Here is a 14,971-nt window from a genome sequence, read left to right on the forward strand (position 1 = left end):
CAGTATTTTGGCTATCATGTGGCATCTTTGGCTGGATGCCGCTGTCCTCCGACTCTTAGTCTGGTTGATCCAGCGTTGCTAGAACTCAGTGGCAGAAGAAATTTATGCAAGCTGAAGATATGGCTTTTCAGAGGAAGAAATGCCAGAGGCAGAACCACGTGACTATGACAGAAATCAGATTTCGCATCGTAGCTGTTTCAAAGCCTAGCCGAAGCTCCTGACACTTTCAGTCAAAATGAGGGATGTTCAGATGCAATGAGCGTTCAGTGGGACACCAGAGCCTGAATTACGGTGAACCGTTGTGAACAGCAGCGTTGACACAACGCTGTATTGTAATCATGTGACCAGAATCGTTCTCAGTCCTAATGACTGCTCAGATGACAAGGTTTAGTGTGCCTGAGAGCGCTTTATGCAATAAGAGAGTGATCAAACTGAACCAACCAAATATAGGGTGTACACTCTTTCAAACATAATGCTGCTTGTGAGAGCCGTCTATAGTGCTCCGCAGCGATCAACCAAAGATGCCAATAGGTTATCACCAAAGGCTGCATGCTGCAGTGCATAAACTCGTTGCTAGACGGCACTGCTCAATAAAGGTGCAACTGTGACCATTTTGTTTGTCATGTTAAAGCTGGTAATAGAGTCCCACCTGAAGAACTTATTTTGATGCACTGCAGAAGAGGATTCTGAGAATCTTTTGTTGGAAGTCATCTGAAGAAAACATTGTTAAATTTTAACCCTGAAAATGCAGAACCATGCTTGCAGGAGTGCAGCTTAGGCACTGGTAGTATTTTCTTTGAGCTGTACCACAAATGTGCACAATATAAAGTGAACAGAAATGGAAGGCGGGAATACCTACAGTCTCAAATGGGAATGAAGGTGTATGCTTCATACTGTGTATTACAGCGATGAAGTGCTGCGCCAATTGCGCCAAACTATTGACCTGTGCCAATCTGCGCCAAAACACTAATTTCGAATGAAGTTGCCAAATTTAGCAGGATGTGCATGTCCACTGGCAACCACACAGCCGTAGACATGCATTGGCTAGCACTTAGCCCTGAAATCCTAGCCTAAAGCAATCTGTTTCAGTGTTGGTGTCTTTTCAGTATTTGGTCTGTCTGGTGGCTTGTGCCACCAAACACACCAACACTCCAAGGACTAGGCCACAAGAAAATGGAAACCGTTCTATGCTACACAGTGCATCACAATTTATTATAATAGTGCTGCGCATTTGCGTATATGCAGACCAGCTAAATAGGATTTGAACTGGCGCGGATGGGGCAGTCGGGAAGGAAAGTCACACTGAAATAATAAGGTTGTATATATAGCCTGCTCAGCGTGTAGCTCATCAGTATCGTTATAAATTTTAGCACTTGATTTTGTGCCCTGTTGGTACATCTGCATCGGTTAATGGGTGAACGCCATGCGTGTGTCATTCTAAATCTGTTTCGCACCAGTACCACGTCCGGTTACCAGGTTGATAGTGCAGCACATCAACAAACAACCTGCTTGCTTTCATGAAAATTCTTGGTCACAAATATCCAATGGCAACCACAATCGTCACTCAAATTTGCTCTCGGGCTACATTATATTCTGCCCAGCCACACCACACACAATCAGTCTCTTCCCACCACAGAAAGCAAGCCAAGGATGTAATGTCTCATATTTAGTCAACCTTAGCGGCCAAATTGTGGATATAATTTAACGTTTAGTGAAACTGAAAGCCTCTGAAATTGCGTTCACAGCAACGGTGTTCACGATGCGGACTGGGAAGCCAGTAAACATTTTTATCCCATTATTATTTTTTTTTTAAATTGAGCTTTTTCTCTGCAAGCGATGTGAAATACTGGCAAACATGCAATGACCAACATGTCACTTCACACTTATGCTGCCATATTGTGCTATCTTAACTGAAGGTCGCCAAGAATTAAAAATTATGCGAGGGCACTATGCGAATGGCGTTCACTGTACCTTGATGGTTGTTGTTCATGATGGCGACTGTGAATATTTCTCATTCATTGTGCATGAATACATTTAATTAGCTAAATTTATAAGTTGAACAAATCGATAAGAGGGCCATGACAATGTTGTGGGTGACGTTTACAAATTACTGACATCGGCATTTGAAACAACCTAGGGTTTGCGGAGAAACTGCCATGGTGGCATGGTGGCTTTGGTGTTCCACTGCTGAGCCCAAGGTTGTTGGATCAAAATCCGGCTGTGGCGGCTGCATTTGAATGGGGGTGAAATGCAAATACACACATGTCCTGTGCATTGGGTGCACATTAAAGAACCCCAGGTGGTCAAAATTAACCGAGTCCCCTACTATGGCATGCCTCATAATCATATTGTGGTTTTGGCACGTAAAACCCTGTAGTCTTATTTTAATTTAATTGATTAAGACCTTTCTAATGAAAAAGAAACCCCGTGAAGTAATAATAAAAAGACATGCTGCACACTAAGGATTGCGTCAATCTTTATGCAAACTTCGTCAAGCAGGGGCACCAGGTGCGGGCAGCCACACTTTTTTTCTTATCGCATTAGAGCTGCGTCGGCAGTTTTTGGCTCGCATCTTGGGTCCCTATCAAAAGCGAAGTAACATGATCTTGGTAACAGTTCGCCTTCCGAGCCATTACAAGACCGTGGCCCGGGTTTGCACGTTTTTAGTATACCCAATGCACTGATGACGACATTTATGTCTGAGACCATTTATATTGCTGGTGCGGGGACGCGTTGTCACGTAGATTTTTTTTCTTTAATTGTGTAGGCTTTCTTTGTTTGTTTTTGTCAGAAAAGAAAAAGGATCACAGAAAACCTAGGTTGCTATATAAGCTGTTATCGGTCATTTCTTGACGTAGTCCACAACCTTTGCATTGACACCTTAATGAATAGGTAAGGTAATAAATGTTGGTTCATTAAAATAAATATTAGTTGCTTGTTCACAATTTTTTATTTATTCAGTACCTGCATCGCAAATAAGGCATCACAGCAAGTGGTTTTCATTTGAAATACAATATTTTCTAGAAGGGTATTTTTACAATGAAAAAAAAAAAAGACTAGCTTTAGCACTAGCCTATCAACGTAGAGAGAGCAGTGTTCCTGGAAAGCCCACAGTTACTTTTTTTTCTTAGTTACATTTAGTAGGCATATCCAGTATGTAATTTAATGGTCGTTCTGATAAACTCATATGACCTTCCTTTGTAGCTTCATGCTACAATCAAGTGGTGGACAATTTTTCCTTGTCATGAATTTCGCTCACCTTGTGGGCTTCAGCAGATCTGGTCTGCCATAACCTAATAGTGTTCTGCAAAGTGAAATAGGGGACACCTTTTCTTCATATGCCTGTATTTCACTCATATTGACACATACCAAGCTGCTCCAAAACTTGTATTTACTGCTCCAAAACTGATAATTCATGCTCCAAACCTGCTGTATAGTGCCAAATTTGCTGATGCCAGGGCTGCTCCAGAACTTCCTTGGCTGCTTCTATTCCTGGTAATAAGTGTATGTAAAATATGGCATCTTCTCAGTGCATGTGTGTACATATATGTGGGCTTGTTAAATAAAAAAATAAACCTGCTAGCGCAACATGACAAATACTGAATGTGCAATATGGTCTGCTTGTATCCTTTGTCTTCAGTTTTCGTAGTGTGCCTTCAAAATCAAATTGCGCCACCCTGCTGAATAAGCCAATAAGTTCAATAGCGAAAGCTATGGATGGTTCAGCTTGCCTTGAGCATGGCTTGACTTGAAACGTGGTCATGACTGTAGAAATAAAGCTTCCTTGGAGTTAATGGTACATTCAACTGGTCACACATAACATGCTGAGGGTGTGCTTTACGAATTCATGCACTTGGAACACATTCACCTGGCTCATTCAGAGCACCTGGTCTTCTGCTCAAGAGCGCTTAGAGGCACTGTAGCCTGAACTCCGGTTACGTGGCTCCTGCAAATTCTATTAGTTATGCCTGTGCGCATCTTATGTGTCCGCTGTGTTTGCTAACAACAGAAGAGGTGCTGACCTGTCTCTGCTGGTGGGTTCTGATTGCTCTGGTACGTTCAGCTCGGGCAGGCTTTTCTGGCTCTGATCTCGAGTGAGCTCCACATTGTTGCAATTCAAGTCACAGTACAGTAGGAATCGGTTGAATGTGCCATAAGTCTTTCTTAAGTCTTGGTTCTTTCGTACAGTACTTAATGCATTTATGTTTGCCCACATATATAGCAGTTAAATTTTAAATGTACGATAGAAATGAGTTCATAATGAGCACAGACTTTCTCGTCTTTCCTGTCAGTGGTACTGCACACTCAGCATTACTGTAGCCTTGAGAGACGGTGTTCTTATGCTTTAACAATAAATGGCTATATATAATAACGTAGCAGAAACAGCATTCTGCATACTGTTTGAGTACAGAGTAAACCAGTGTTTGCATTGGTTAATGCGCAGCGCACATTGACCACACCGAATCCTCGTTATTTCATTAACCGCCATTGTTGCCAGAGTGCTGTAGAACTCAGCTGCGATATAAAAAAAATGTAATTAAGATTTTCTACTGCATGGAATGCACAAAAATTTTGCCAGTATGCTGTGGAATGCCCATATATATATGGCTTAACATTGTGGTAGCTGAACATGCAGTGGATAATTCAAGCTAAAAATTTGGTGCCATTGCCTCCTTGAGTTTTCATTCATTTGTGACACCTGCTGTATATAAATTTGCATAACTATTTGTTAATGTACCTTCAGATCAAGCCGAACTTTTAAAGCAGCTCCCTGTGCTTGCATAGTGACGTTTTCACATTTAGGAGCTTATGTGCATCATCTGCTCTATTTGTGATGTCTTCATTTCATTTTTGCATGTGTTTTTTAATTTCCTACATTTTTCTGTTCACTACTGTGAGGTTGTTTCTGTAGCTGACCTTCCTGTGAACTATGACCTTAAGGATACAGCCTACAAATCCAAATATTCTTCCTCCAACAAAATTGTCTCAACATTACTGTAATGCTGCCAGTGTATCAAACTATCTGAAAGGCCTGCTCTTGATTTAGAAATTATGTGAAAAGTATTCACTTTGTGACAGCAGCCCGACCAGCTTTCCGAACCCCATTAATATATATATATATATATATATATATATATATATATATATATATACTTAGTGCATATTGTTTCTGGTACAGTGGAGAGCCGCCAGTAATTATTTCGTTCCTGAAATTTCATTCGACAATTGTAATTATCTAATTCGAGAAGTACTGTGCTAATTGTCAGTGTCAAAGAGTCATTTGTAGGCACCCCCAAATTACATCTGGATGCTGTGTTTTGTGCGACGTACTAATTGCATGCAATTTTTTTCCGACTGGCAAACAAACCTCACGAAATATGAAAAATACCACGCAACTACGCTTCCACCTGCATCATAAAGCAGTGCCCTCAAATAAGCTGTTTGAAAGCAACTGTCTTGCATATCGCAAACCTGAAAAGACAGTGCACCACCTTGATGATGGTGCGGAAGCAGCATCAGCAGCTGGTTTCGTGGCTTTGCAGCTATCCCTTCCTCTCTAGGTCACACTTATCATCCATCTCTCAAGGCCGACTGATCACATTGATAGGCGAAGCGCCACTCTGACCACACACAAAACACGAAAAGCAATGTAATAGGCATAGCATATTTAAAATCCCGGCTTTGCTTGCACCGCATCGACAGCGTGCAGCTATTTTTCATGCCAAAAACCTGCTTCAGACCAAACCAAATTGAAATGACTTTTAGTTTTCATGAGTGTGTACGTGCTGCAAAAAAAAGGTCCATGGCATAACATAAAAGCAGAATAAACAGACCGGAAAGCGACCCGCGTGTTTAGAAAAGACAAAGCCGATGCATTCAAGAAAGTAAATAACCACTCCTAATGTAGCTGAATTCCCAATCGGGATGCCTGCACAAAAAAATAAACAAAAGATACATCAGATTTTAGTAGGCCATTATTATCTATGAATGTGTAAGCGCCGTTTAACACCAGCTGCTGCCTAGAGGACATGTTTGAATAGGTCTCCTTCTGCAGCTGGGCAGTACTGAGTCCACCTTATCACATCTTCAGTGGCTTTCTTGATGACCGACGCTCTAATTTTACGGCAGACATCCGTTATCCTTGTCTCGAGCTAATCTTACGTCTGTCTCGATCATGTAAGCACGGTCTTTCACATAACCCCAAACGGACATGCACGGCCGATTTACAGGCCCGTGCCTTCCCATCTATTGCGCATGAAAAGTCACATCCAGACAGATTCATGCTCGGCGTGCTGCTGTGTGCTGGTGGTCCATCTTGCTGATACCACAAAAGTGGAAGACGTGATATAGCGGGACTTCGCTGAGAAACTCTTCCACCACTCCAGGATTTCGTCCACGTAACGCTGTATAGTCAGTGTGTGATCAAAGAAGATGATTATAGCACCGGCGTAAATTCCGCACCCTACATTGAACCTGGTGCCGATTGCGCAGTCACTCTAGTGGTGTGCATTATGCAAATTTACCTGGGCGTTTCTGTGAAAATTGGCTTCTTCATGTGCACATGATGTTGCTCAAGAAGTCCGGTGACTCATCAGCTTTTGTGGGGATGCAGTTTAAGAAATATAGACAAAGAGGCGCACGATTCGCTACGCCAGTAGTGACATCGTTGCTCTCCGTCGCAACCGAGCGGGTGCACAGCAATTTCTTTCTGGCTCCAAAATGGGTAGGCCACGCGTCATATTTACTCCTGAGGAGCAGGCAGCTTTCAATCAACAACCCCGCGAGTAGAACTGGGAACGAGCTCGTCTATGCCGTCCCGATGCTGCGGCCCGGACATAAGAACAGGTGTGTGCAGCCGATTGCAAGCAGCAGCCGCGTGCCAAGGATCTTGCAGCCTACCAAGCTGTCGTATAAAGTACCGTCGGGATTAACCCTGTCATAAACACCAGGGCCGCAGGTTTCAGCTTCGCTGGTTAACCATCTGTACAGAGTGTTTGAGCAATGATTTTTCTCTGTATTTCCTTCATTTCGTTCTGGCTAATTCAGAAGGAGCCCGTTCGAGGGCGCTGCTTTATGATGCGGGTGGGAGCACAGTCATGTGGTATTCACCATGTTTCTCAGGGCTTAATTATGTCAGAAAAATTTAGTACGCAATTAGTGCGTCGCTGAAAATACTGCAGTTAGATGTCCTTTGGCTGTGCCTCATTGACGCCTTGATAATTATGATAGTATGTCTCGAGTTACATAATTACAATTACCTAATTAAATATCAGTAATGAAAAAATTACTGGCAGCTACTCCACTGTACTGGAAACAATATGCACTAGGTTTTCTTCGAGTAACGCATTGCTTTCTTTAAATCTTGGTTGCATGATAGTTAATTGGGACACCCTGTATGTTTTTATGGCATCTGCATGCAAGTGACGATGTTTCCATCCCTAAGCCATACCTTTAGTTATACATACATTTAGAAATAATTAATTGGCTACCTTCTTCTCTTTAAAAATATAGTAAACTTTGTCCTGTGTATATTGTGTATGTGCATGTTGTTTGCAGTGGAAATTTAAAACAATGTTGGAGTGTGTGGAAATTTAAAACAATGTTGGAGTGAAAAAAGACGGATGAGGCATGCGCTGCTGGTACTTCTAATGCGCTTGTTCTCCTATTGTCAGAATTTTCAGAAATAAAGCAATGTATGAATTAAAATCCGTGCAGGTCCATGCCAAGAATGAGGCAGTAAGCTATAAGCTACAATAAAATTTTAAGTGAAAAGGTCGAGGCAAGTCAAAATAAACCTCAAATGATGTGGGTGAGAAAACTCTGCCCCCCCCCGTACTTGGCGCGCAGTGTCACACAGTGTCAAGAGACATTATCTTTATGTGTGTGCATTAGAAATAGAAATGCTCAGAATGGTTGCTTCACCAGTGCATTTGAGCTGCTGTCCTCTGAAAATGGTTCATAAGGCAAGTGCACACTTCACTGCTTTATGGGGAACCCTTACTCCAGTATCACTTAGTTTGTGAGCCTGTGATGACCTTCTCATTGGCGTGCGCACGCACACACACGCACGCACGCACGCGCACACACACACACACACACACACACACAAAAGCCACTGTGCTGAAAAGCACACAGGCTCACCTGATGAACTGGTGTACTAGCTCGCCACATCCCTTGAAATGTATTTTATTTTGTGTTTATGGCAGCCTTTGACTGCACATAATCATCTGCAGTGCTAACTAGTATCTGTCCTTTATTGCAGCGACACAGTAAGTGCTGTATAGGGCAGCAAAAAGCAACCTAAATAATGCCTCTTGGCTATTGTGGGCTTTCATTTTCTCTCTTTCTGCTTATCTTGTTTCACTTTCATGCTGTTCCTTTCTGCCAAGGTAATCAACAATGTAACTCACTGTCACACATTTATTGTCCACTTGTCTTGTTTGTCTAGCAGCGGCAGTCCCGGTTTGACCAAGGCATAGCCGGGCAAGGGAGCCCTGGTCAGCAGCCACCGCAGCCATCAATGGGGGCAGGTGCTATGAATGGCACCAGAAGTGCACCTGGAGGCCTCAGAGACATGATGATGCGCAGAGATGTTCTGGACCGTGGAGATTATGACATGGAAGCCAAGCGTGCACGCCGATACTAATTAACGAGGGTTTTAGTTTTGGTGTGGCAAACATTCTGCCGCTCTGCCCTGTCTGCTGCTGGCTCTGACAGTCATGTGCTCTCTCTTTCACAAGCTGGTTTACATGACTGTCTGGGCAGTTGTGGAGAAATGCCAATGCACCAAACAGACACCTCCGGTGCATGTCCCTCGAAGCATCCGCACATTTAATCGTGTAAGCATGACAAAGTCATTGTGTTGTCCAATGTCCATGTCTCAAATAAATAGACCTAGTGTCACATTACTTGCCATGCTTCATTTCACTTTGTAACCTCGTAATGTTGGTATGTAATAAAGAGGGTAGTATGGCATAGTAGTATGGTCTTTTAATTGCATTATATCTACTACTACATTATCAGATGCTGCAATATTGCAGACGACACAACAAAACTAGTTGCCTTGACAACTTGTCTATTTGGGTCTTGATCAGTTCTTTAGGGACATGCATTTTGGTTCATGTCAGAGAGGATGTAGTGGGGAAAAGAATGTTGCAGTTTCACCCGAAAGACTAATCAAGTGTCACTGCGATAGCAAATTATTAGACGGCTATATGAAGCAAGGGTAGTAGTTTTATCAGCAGGGCCTCGACTGGTGTTGCAGAAGTCGCGGGGGTGCTTTTTTCATTCCGAGGTGCTTTTTTTGTCGCGGCAACAGATTGAACTTTTTACAAGTACTACTACGGAAGGGCACATATAACAGGCAAACGGAGGACTCGGGACAGCACCTCAGATTATATAAAGCAGGCGGGGCAGCATCTCCAGGGCACCCAAGGGGCAGTGGGGTGATCGAAGCTGAAAGCAGGGTGGTCTGTGGGTTGGGGCCGCCGAGGCCGGAGCATGCCAGGGGGTGTTCGCATACAAATATATGCTAGCTCCAGCTCGTGGACCAGTCCATATGGTTCTAGCTGTGTGTCCTGGAGGAGCCGCCAATAATACAAAATAACGACGCATTGTTACAACATAGTAAAAGGAAATCCTTAATGAAATATTGTCGCGCCCAGCCACTAACTTAGTTACAATGCCAATTTCAGCACTGTATACTGTGCCCCTCGACTTATGCACAAAACCAGTTGGAACCTTGCTGTTTTATCAGCTGTATAAACTTGTGAACATTTGCTTGCTAACTAAATTGCCAAGTATGGTATTATGCGCGCACAAGCAAACATGAACACATCTCGCACAATGACCTCGGACTCTCTCTCTCAAAACGCTGGTGTGAGAAAGAGCAGCGAGCAAATTGCCCTTCGTGCTGCCTCTTGCTTCAACGTGAACTAAGCGGGGAGAGGATAGGGCATACGAAGCGATCAGTATACTCTGCTTGCCTACTCTCTTGTACCTGCCGCAGGTCGCTTTCAAGATAAAGCCTGCATGGCCACGCTAAGCCGCATCATAAGCCCCCGCCACTGCAATAGAACTCTGAAAACTATATTAAGATTTCATGTGGCCCCCGCATATGTGCCTCATTGCAGGAGCCATATACGGTAACACTAAATGTGGTAGAACACTGGTATCTGGCGATCTGGCTGCGCGTTCTGAAGACCTGGCAATAGGCCACTTCGTGAATTGGACACGGGCTCTATTGATGGCTGTTCTCTGGCAGATATTCGAAACCATTGTGGAACTAGAAAATCCACTGACAATTACGATACTCCCTAATGTGAAATTTGAGCGCAGTGCTATACGTGTTCTCATTACGCGATATATTGAGAAAAAGAAGTTGGAGAAACATGTAGGAGAGTCGATGATCATCGAAAATCTGATCTGCGGGTCGTCGACAGTTCCAGTGTAATAGCTGGTGCCGCGTGGCTTCCAGATAGTACTACAGAATTCGCGTCGCGCATGCAATCGGATTACAAAACAATCGCAAACCATGACGATCGAAACAAGGAAACCAAAGGGCTCATTCACACCAACGACTGACAGTGGTCGCGCGACCAAGTTGGTCGCAAATGGTCGCAAACGGTCGCCTTTCTTGAAAAGCGACCATTTTGGGCCAGTCGCTCTCTGCGCGATTTTTCAGTCGCGCGACCGTGGTCGCAAAACTGATAAACCAATCAGCGGCGCACCGGAAGTGATCTTTCGTGTGTCTACATCCGGCCTCCTCCGGCGTCGCGTTCAAATTCCACGTAGATTCCGAGAGCTCTCGCTGAGAACGATAATCTCCGGGATTGCGACTTGCGGGTCGCGCTCAGCCGGGCTTGCCGCTGCCGGTGTGAACATCAGTCGCCTTCGGTCGCTTTTTTGGTCGCGAGTCGCGAATGGTCGCGCGACCTCCTCAAGTCGCCGGTGTGAATGAGCGAGAGCTGACGCGAGTAGACGATAGTACGGAACGAGCGGTCCGGCTGTTACCAGATGTGAGTACGACGTCCGGGCGGGCCCGTGACACCAGTTTCTCGAGCGCACGTCCTCGTAAGTGACGAGACCGTGTGACCAGACGTTCGTTTGAGCGATCGCCAGTCGTTTGTGCGCAGGCGCGATTAAGTGCGGGCGCGAGAGAGAAAATCTCTGGGCTTTTGCTCCTTGAATTTATGACTCTGCCTAGCATAGAGTTACTGCCTAGGCACTACGGAGGAGGTGCTTAGGCAGTACGGAGCAACGTTACTAGACTAGCTAGTCTAGTAACGTTGGTACGGAGGAGGTGCCTGCGCTTGTCCCCTAGACATGCCGGCATTGCGGAGTGCGGTCGAGTTCGTTTACGCTCAGCCGCTGTCTGCCCGTGGCGCGCGGTGAGGTAGTGGGCGCGGACGCCCCGTTTGGTGATCGCTGTGTCTGAAGGGGCAATGTTCTGTCTGGTGTTGTATAAGTCGCGGGTCGCCTTTTTCGTCGCGACGATAGATTGGATTTTTTACAAGCACTGCTCCAGGAGGGCACATGTAACCGGCAAACGGAGGACTCGGGAGAGCACCTGAGGTCATAATAAAGCAGGCGGCGCAGTATCTCCAGGGCACCCAAGGAGTTGCGGGGGGGATCAAAGCTGGAAGCAGGGCGGCCCGTACTTGGGTTGGGGCCGCGGAGGCCGAAGCGTGCCAGGGGGTGTTCGCATAAAAAATTGGCTGTCCGCTATCGCGGACAGCCGATCTTATACATCCCTGGCACGCGCAGGCCTCGGCTAGCCCTAAACAGACCAGTCCGGTTTCTAGGTTTGGTGTACCCGTTGCCACTTTGTTGGCGTCCTGGAGGCGCCGCCAATAATGCTAAATAATGACACGTTGTTACAGTTATGGAAAACATGATTGAATAAATACAATTACGTCCAGCCGCCAACGTGTCACGCTAAGTTCAGCACTACCGCGCCCCGTGACTTCTGCAACACCAGTCAGAACTTTGCCTCTGAAGGTACGTCGGACAGACTTCCTCACGCCTGCGGCGCTGGTGCTGGGTCAGTCATATCGTCACCGGCGGTCTTTCAGCCACTTGCGTTCTACCGCGGTTGCTAAGGCGTTCTGCCTTCTAGATATTCAATATGTGCGGCCCGGGCTCTACTACGGTCGCTACCACAGAAACATCTTTGATGTTATTTACAAGGCACGTCGCCGTATGGCGCGAGAAAGCTATGATCTGCCACGACTGACTTAGCACGAGCACCGCAGGTGCGAGTCGGTCTGTCCGACACAGCGGTCGCCAAATTGGGCGTCAGTGCCCATCTGCTTCACCGATTTTACCGCGCCGGCAGCCAGCGTCCGAGCATAAACAAACTCGACCCCACTCCGTAGTGCCAAAAAAGTTTCATGATAGACCACAGAACACCTTCTAGACGCCAGCGCTCGTTTCTACCCTGGCGGAACGATTTTACCTCCCACGGGTGTACGCGTAATGACCTGTATATAGTGTATGAAGTCCCTTTTGTTATTCTCACCGACGCCTGGCTCGGAGTCTTCGCTACCGACTAGAGAGCTGGCAACGCTCTGTCACGAAACGGGTGACGAGCGTTACGGGACCACGCCAAAGTCGCAACAGTGGATGCTAGCTACGGGATTGACCGGCATCGGCTACCTCGGCGCGGTGAGTGCCTGAAGTTTATCTCAAACACCAGACGTTCTATGACACAGGTTATAGTAGCTTAGGGAAGGATTTGGCGTTGCATTGTGTTAACCTTGTGTGTTTCAAGCCTAGTGAGAGTGTTTCGAAAACCAGGGGATGCTGAGGGGGGTAAACAGGGTAGTGTGTGAAATACTTGCGGATGTCTTACTAGTAGCGTTATAGTAGCATACGGCAGGTATATTCAAAAAGGGTAAACAGCAGGAGGACAGTGTGAACGATGGAGAAGTACAAGGTCAAAGAACTTCTCCAAATTTGTGAGGAGTTGGGCATTGAGTTGGGCTCAACAAAAAGAAAGAATGCGATCCTTCAGGTCCTCAGGACTGGGGACGTAACAGCTGAAGAAGCCAAAGAGGCCTGGGCGGATATCAATGAACGTCGGGAGCGGCAGGCAGAAAAGGAACGTCGCGAGGAGGAAATGGGGGAAAAGAAAGAGAGGGAACGTCGCGAGCACGAGCTTAACATGAAAGAGTTGGAGACCCGAAATAGCTCGCCGGCGCCTAGTCTCACTAGAATTCTAACGGTCCAAGAATACGCGACCAACTTCCACCCTTTGTCGTCGGAGAGGTTATGGCCAAATACCCCGTGAAATTTGAGCACGTGTGCGAACGGAACGGCATTGAGCGATCCCCCTGGGCACAAAATCTGTTAGCCTTACTTCCTGGGGAGGCATCGGACATAACTTGCTTATCGAAAGGGCCGTGTCTGCTGTGCCCGGGGCACAGCAGACACGGCGGCCTATCGAAAGAGGCGTTTGAGAGCTATAGTGATGTGAAAGAAGCGCTACTGCGGAAGTACAAATTGTCGCCCGAAGCTTTCCGGCAGAGGTTCTGTTATGCAAGAAAGGGCAGGGAGCCGAATGTTGACTTCGTGTTTCGTCAAAAAGCCGACCTGGTGGAATGGCTGAAGGGCGAAGAGGTTTACGACGACCGCGACAAAATCGTCGAATGCATCGCGTTGGAGCAGTTCTACCATTGCATTGATGAGGATGTCAGGCTCTGGTTGCAAGATAGGCTAAAGGAGGTTAAGCTAAACAAGGCAGCAGAGTTAGCGGAAGAGTATTACACCCGCCTCAGCTTGCACAGCAAGGCAGTGCGCGTAGAAAAAGCAGATAGGAGAAATGGGTTTTCTGGAAAGCCCGACGAACCGAAGCAAATCATGCGTCGCGAGTTTCGGAAAGACGAGTCCCCTACTAAAGAAACTGTAAGGGAAGGGCAGAATGCATCTCGGAATGCTAACGATGGTCCCAAGCCGCGAAACGATACGACGCGTTTTTTTGAAAAACGCAAGCCGTTAACCTGCTACAATTGCAAAAAGCAAGGGCACATCGCTGCGAACTGCCCAAAGAAGGTTGCTTTTGCAACAGTACAGGAAACTACCAAAAACATACGACTATAGGAGCCATATATGCAGGAAATTAAGGTAAACGGCAAGAAGTGCAGAGCACTTCGGGACTCTGCAGCAACTATGGACGTTGTCCACCCGTCTTTCGTCTCCTCGAGTGACTTTATGGCGGAATGCACTTGGATACGGCAAGTGGCCGAGGAGGAGAGTGTCTGTTTACTGATCGCAACGGTTATCATTGAAAGGGAGTTTGGGAAACTTAACACAGAAGCCGCTGTGTCTGCCTCCCTCCCTGAGCACTTTCCCTACCTCTTCTCAAATAGCTCGGAGCAGCTGCTGAAGGATCAGGGCAAATCATTCTTTGCCAACGCGGTGTACATGGCCCTCACGCGATTTAAAGTGCGCCAGCTGTCGAAGGAACTTGACTTTGCGTCAGTGAGCAAACACCGGTGCAGCACACGCACCGATCAAGGTAACTTGAGTGGCGAGCAGGCATGGGAGAGGCAGAGCTCGGAGGCTGGCCTGGGCGAGCGTGTCCTGGAACTGACTGGGAGTGACACGTGCAGTGCTAGCCGCGATATGGACACGACGCCGCAGTTAGGCGACGCGGGCTCCAAACTTTCGCTCCGGTTTCCGCCAGCTGGCAGGAGCTGGCTGCAGTTGAAAGGGAAACTCTGATTCGCGAGCAACAGGAAGACTGTTTAATAGCCGATCTGATTAAGAGCGTCAAACTGGGAGTGAAAAAAAAGAGGGTTTGATTTTACGAGGAATCTGGCTTTTTGTACTGCCGTTACACAGATGAGCAGGGTCGCAAATATGAGCAGCTTCTGATTCCTCGAAAATATCGCCGGCAGTTACTGGAACTCGCACACGAAAATGCGTGGGCAGGGCATCTTGGCTCAAAAAAAGACCAAGGCTAGAATGG

General features: G+C 46.3%; 1 protein-coding gene across 4 annotated transcripts in view; it reads left to right on the forward strand.

Annotated features, from left to right (window-relative positions):
- The window catches only part of LOC126521636 (splicing factor, proline- and glutamine-rich-like), a 95,862-nt gene extending 86,881 nt beyond the window's left edge, over nucleotides 1-8,981 (forward strand). For 2 of the 4 annotated variants that reach the window (XM_055065779.2, XM_055065777.2), the window contains exon 7: nucleotides 8,453-8,981. In XM_055065779.2, the coding sequence (XP_054921754.1) occupies nucleotides 8,453-8,647 (195 nt within the window). In that variant the 3' untranslated portion in view covers nucleotides 8,648-8,981. Of the gene's footprint in view, nucleotides 1-8,449 lie in introns of all 4 variants that reach the window. The other 2 variants (XM_055065778.2, XM_050170342.3) reach the window with 1 other exon arrangement.
- Nucleotides 8,982-14,971: the final 5,990 nt, after the last annotated feature.

This window comes from Dermacentor andersoni, chromosome 6 (assembly GCF_023375885.2).
Source record: "Dermacentor andersoni chromosome 6, qqDerAnde1_hic_scaffold, whole genome shotgun sequence".
Taxonomy (NCBI): Eukaryota; Metazoa; Arthropoda; class Arachnida; order Ixodida; family Ixodidae; genus Dermacentor; species Dermacentor andersoni.